Raw genomic sequence first — 5457 nt, forward strand, 5'->3', positions numbered from 1 at the left:
ATTCTGAGGCAGATGAGACTAAAATTGAATTATTTGGCCTCAACACCAAACGATAATGTCTGGCGGAAAGCCAATACAGCTCATCATCCAAATAACAGCATCCCTACAATAAAGCATGGAGGCGGAAATTTCCTGTTATGGGGTGTTTCTCTGCAGCAGGGACTGGAGCACTTGTCAGGATAGAAGGAAAAATGGATAGGGCAAAATACAGTTGAATTCTTGAGGAAAATCTGCTGCCCTCTGCCAGAAAGTGGTCAAAAGGTGGTTTACCTTCCAACATGACAATGAGCCAAACACACAGTAAAACTGAGCACACAGTGGTTTAAGGAGAAAAAGCTGAATGTCCTTTCATGGCCTGGTCAGAGCCCAGACTTAAACCCCATTGAAAATCTGTGGAATGACCATCAAATTTAACTGAACTTGAGCAGTTCTGCAAAGAAGAGTGGGCAAATATTGCAAAGTCTAGATGTGCAAAGTTAGTTGAGGCATATCCCAACAGTCTAAAGGCTGTAATTAAAGCAAAAGGTGGTTCAACAAAATACTGACACAAGGGGGTGATCATTTTTCCAACTCAGTGATTCTGTTTTTTTTTTTGTTTTTTTTTTCTGACATGTTGGAGTTATATCTTTCACTTGGATGTCATAAGTTGCACTGAGTAAATACAGCTGGATAAAACAAAACCTGTGTCCGTCTTCATTTCAGTCTGCAAAGCAACAAAATGTGATTATTTTAAAGGGGGGTGATTCTTTTCTATGCCCACTGTATAACTTTATAGATAATTTGGTATATCGGCCAGCCCTAAATTGAGCCCATTTGAGGTGATGAAAGCTAAAGCAAGGATGTGACATTCTTTGTAGATCTTTTTTGCAATACGTGTGCTCTGAAAAACATACAGTACTTACTTGTCCAGATGAGTATAAAACGAGAACATGCAAAATACACTATTTGATCACACCAGGATCAACACGAGGTTCATTAGAAACCAAACCTCTCTTCATGGTCACGATGGGACTTACTTCACTCAGACAACTGCTATTTGAAATCGCAATTGGAATGATTTGTTTAGCCATTGCGTGGCACATTTTGTGAGCATTACTTTACGATGCAGGAGGAACGAGCCAACAGAGCTGTAGTATCAGGGGATATTCTGAAAGAAAGGGAGTCTTGGTCATAACAGCTGCCACTCTGGACTGAAAAACTTGATGGGGTGCGTCTTAGTCCACTTTGCAAAAACAGCCTTCTCCGTGATGAACCGGTGCCCGCCGTAAGGGGCGCTCTCGTGCAGTAGGTATTCGGCACATTCGTCACGACTTCCTGCTTCATAGTAGTGGTACGGCACCTTCCTGTAGCCTTCTGATCTAAAATGTAAAAATAAATAAATGTAACTTTGTTATTCCATCTCTATAAATCATACTATAAAGTGTCATTTTCAGGATATTTTAAAAGGCATTTACAATCTATTTTATTTCTGCATCACGTATTTCTGAGTGAAACCGAAAAAACATTGGAAAATGAAAAACGAGGATGTTTTTCTCTGTGATGCACTGATGAATTGTGCATAATAAAGACCAGGAAGCCTGTAGCAGTTTTGATGTTGTTGAAGCTTTAACCCACTGCTACTTTTTATTCAAAGACTGAGTGCTCTGAGTCTATAAGGAGAATTTCTGTGGAGAAATGATAGCTCAGAAGGACTTTTTTCCCCTCACAAATAGATTCAATTTTTCTCTCCCAGTAGCACCTGTTGAATTTTAATTACAAAAAATCCAGCGAGGTCAATTGCAACAACAGCTCAGCACCTTATCCTAAAATAGAAACTTCCCAGAAGAACTGCCTTTCATCAAAATAACTTTGTTGTAGCCACTGTTTTCTCATTTGCCAGTCTTTACAGGTGTCTGGGAGTTGCTGTGAAATGAAAATTGCTCATTGTTTTGAAAGGGAGAGCGAAATGAATAAATGGCTGGGAAAACAGACTATAATAGCTACTTTACAAACACACTAATAACAAGCGTGCTATGCTTATGTCTATCTGCATCAGAGTGGGCGTGAGGTAGTTAAGGACACTATCATTAAAATGGAAACATAGTGTGAGATTCATGGTAAAGGGGTTTATATGCAGCCAGTGAACTACAGAATCACAGTGTCAGGAGACATGCATAACAGTGTGTTAGAAAACCAGACAACAGTCGGACTATTTTGGCAATTTTGGTAACAATATATTGCAGTAAGGATTAAAGAGCCCAAAATACTTTTTTTAGAAAATTATTTTTAAAGTAAAACAAGAAATTGTACTTTTCTCAAAATACTAGTAAATAAAACAATAATACTATTGAAAAGAGTGTTTCAAATATGATCAGCTAATTACTAGAAACATGACCAGCTGAATGCTTGTCGCTTACCTCCCCATTAAAATATACTTTCACTTAAATTATTCTTTAATAATTTAAATATTTTATTCTGATTGTGCGTTAAAACGTAGACAAAATAACTTTGTAAATTAACCAAATTAACAGTTATTTTAATGCATCCAGTATGACCACTAGCAAGTGATCATGGTCAGTGGAGGACAGTAAAGAAGACTGGTTACAGGTCCCTACTTAGGCCAACCCTATGGAAATATTTTAGGCTGTAAGGACCTTTGAAATAACTGAAAACATATGGATATGGACATGTGCTGAAGTGATATGGAAATGTAATGTGGTCAAACTCCCTTTAAGGCAAGTAATTTAACTCAGCGGCCATCTTTGAAACACCTCTTGGCATCAGAGCATGTGAGCGGAGCGGAGCGTGAGCGGAGTGGTAATATTTCCTTAAGAGCGCAGAGCGCCTTTCTGAAGATGTTCATAAATGTTGTTTCTTTTGCTCAAATGGCGTTAAAAAAAGCTTATTTTCAGGCTAGACCAACCTGTGCGCATGCGCAGTCCTAAGCGTGCATCTCAGAAAGCTGACTGTTTCTATAGCAACCGGGACTTCTAACGGCAGCTGTAGTGACGCGATGACTTTACCGATTAGCGATTGGCTCTTTTACTCAGAAGGCAGGGCTTCCTTCGATAGAGCAGCCATATTGAGAGTTGCATTGTACCCATTCAAAACTATACGAGTGACACATCTTGGGTATTCTATAGTTTTTTATGTGGTCAAGACCTGCCTGGAACTACTTTACCCATACGAAATTAAGTGCACACCATAGAACATTCCTTCAACCAATCAGATTCATGCATTCAACAGCCCTGTAGTATAAAATCGTTAAATGCACACTTAGCCGTGGATTATGCCTTACGTGGCAGTAGAGTATTTCTACAATGACTGGTAACCGAAAACGGTTGCTTTTGTGTTTTTTGATGCTACATCCACACCTCTAGGTGTCAGTATTAGTTCAATATTACATGTCGGTCAGCGCAACATCAGCAAACAAAGACTGCTAATGAAATCACATACACTTAGTTTGAGCAGGTACTTTGTTTGAACAAGTAATTACTTCATGACTGTTGAAAAAGTACATTCAATATAGCATGAATGTATGTAGTATGAATTTAATCCGGACATACTGCATTAGCCATGGTGACCTACAGTGACCGCTGCTGTCATTCACAAATCCTCTCCTGTGGCTGGTTTTTAGATCTTTAGTATATTCTAACTGGTTTTCCTGTGTTATGTTCCTGTTTTCTTTGTTCACGCTTTCATTTGTTGCCATGGACACTAATTATGTTATACACCTGTTATTATATTTATTATGAATATACACTTGGTTCTTGTTTTACCTCTTGTTATCATCCGTATCTCTCCATATCAGATGCACACTTTAACATCTAACCAGAAGCAGTAGGTCATCTGGGATGTTTTCAGCTACTGTTTTATGAATACTGTGAATCCAGACATACCAGTCTTTTCACATACTGTTCTTCACATTCTATATAGTATGCGATTTTGGATGCAGTCAAAAACTACTCCTTGTGTCTCATTTCGTAGGTTGTGCCCTCCGAAGTTCACATTTGTTAGCTGCATGCTTCATCCAAGATGTCTCATTTCAGAAAAGTAATCATTGCAAAGCGAACTGTTATTCCATGTGAGGTATAAATCATTGTAATTTCTTTCTTACTTTGGAATGTAATGGTTACATTTCTAAAATGAGGCAGCTACTGAGTATACCTTCAAATTAATGAACCGAATATGAAAGAATCACTAAATGGAACTGAATGTAGCACTACTCTTATCATGCAGCAAATCATACTGCAATTGTGTTATTTTACATTAGGCACAAATATTTTTTTGACGGGTTCAAAGTATGATAAAACATATCGCAACATTGCATGATCTAAAATGATAACTAGTAAAGAATTCTGAAGCAAAGATATGTTTGCATGTCTGTATTATGGCAGGGTGGACACTTCCCCCAATGTTTAAATGAAACCCACAGCTCTGCTCTTGTATCATCTCTGCTCTCTTATTTCACTCTGGAAACAGGTGAAGCTTCTTTAAAGCCCATTGTCAAGTGATAGATTGCATGTCAGTCTTACTTGCAGTATGTGTCATTGATCATGCCGTAAACTCGGATCTCCTTGCACATGTCCATGGCCAGAATGAGTGTGAACCAACCGGTGCTGAGATACGACCCCGACTGAATCCTGCCAACATAAAATCATCACGTCATTTCAACATGCATTTGAGTGATCTATATTCAAATAATCTACAATATAGCTCCCAAAAATGCTGTGATATCTCTTTCAAAAGAAAAATGAAGCACCTGTGTGTAGAACATAAATTGAGTGAACCCTATAGGTGAAAGGGTGACCAGGACTAACAACATAGAAGCTGCTGTATACAGAACAGAAGCATCTCCCTTCACAGGTAAGAAATAATTAGTTTGTGTGAAATTGATTCTCAAAATCTGAAATAAGTTGAAGTAAATAAAGTCCCATCACACTTTAAGTGCACATGTGCTCCCTTGACTTGCATAAAAGCACCTCCACAGACTCAGTACCTCCATCACACAGTCCTGACGCTTATATTCCCTGCAACTTGAGCCCGTGAAACTCTCCCCCACACGGCTCATGAAAGTGGTCAATCATTAAGACATATTAGAGCACGTGGCCATTTAGAGAAGATATTGGCACCCGTGGAAAAATCAATTTCCCAGGCGCTTTGTAAAGAACACCGGTTTCATCAGAAAGAGCAGACCTGCTTTCAAAGTACAAGCATTAATTCCCAGCCATCAACCCTCCTCTGCTCTGTGCAGCATTAAATTGCCATTCATACAGTTTCGGAGACATTGTTCAGCTGAACACAAGACCCCTTGAAACACCTCTTGAAATCCCCATGAAATCAAAATTAAAAAATGTAGTTAGTATCAATATGTTAGTCTTAAGGTTATCTATAAGGCAGTGTGCTCCAAAACAGTGACAAAATTCACATTTAGAAGATATAAGCATTCAAAGCTTGCAGTTCGTCACTTCCGCCAAA

The 5457-nt window shown here is 38.6% G+C and overlaps 1 protein-coding gene across 1 annotated transcript in view; it reads right to left on the reverse strand.

Moving 5' to 3' along the window:
* Positions 1-691: 691 nt before the first annotated feature.
* LOC107703200 (alpha-N-acetylgalactosaminide alpha-2,6-sialyltransferase 3-like) overlaps positions 692-5457 on the reverse strand; it is a 47074-nt gene continuing 42308 nt past the window's right edge. Inside the window, exons 3-4 of the mRNA XM_016505757.1 lie at positions 4515-4622; positions 692-1358 (exon numbers count right to left, since the gene is read on the reverse strand). Of these exons, the coding sequence (XP_016361243.1) occupies positions 1169-1358; positions 4515-4622 (298 nt within the window). The 3' untranslated portion in view covers positions 692-1168. The remainder of the gene's footprint in view (positions 1359-4514; positions 4623-5457) is intronic.

Source organism: Sinocyclocheilus anshuiensis, unplaced genomic scaffold (genome assembly GCF_001515605.1).
Source record: "Sinocyclocheilus anshuiensis isolate Anshui unplaced genomic scaffold, SAMN03320099.WGS_v1.1 scaffold542, whole genome shotgun sequence".
Taxonomy (NCBI): Eukaryota; Metazoa; Chordata; class Actinopteri; order Cypriniformes; family Cyprinidae; genus Sinocyclocheilus; species Sinocyclocheilus anshuiensis.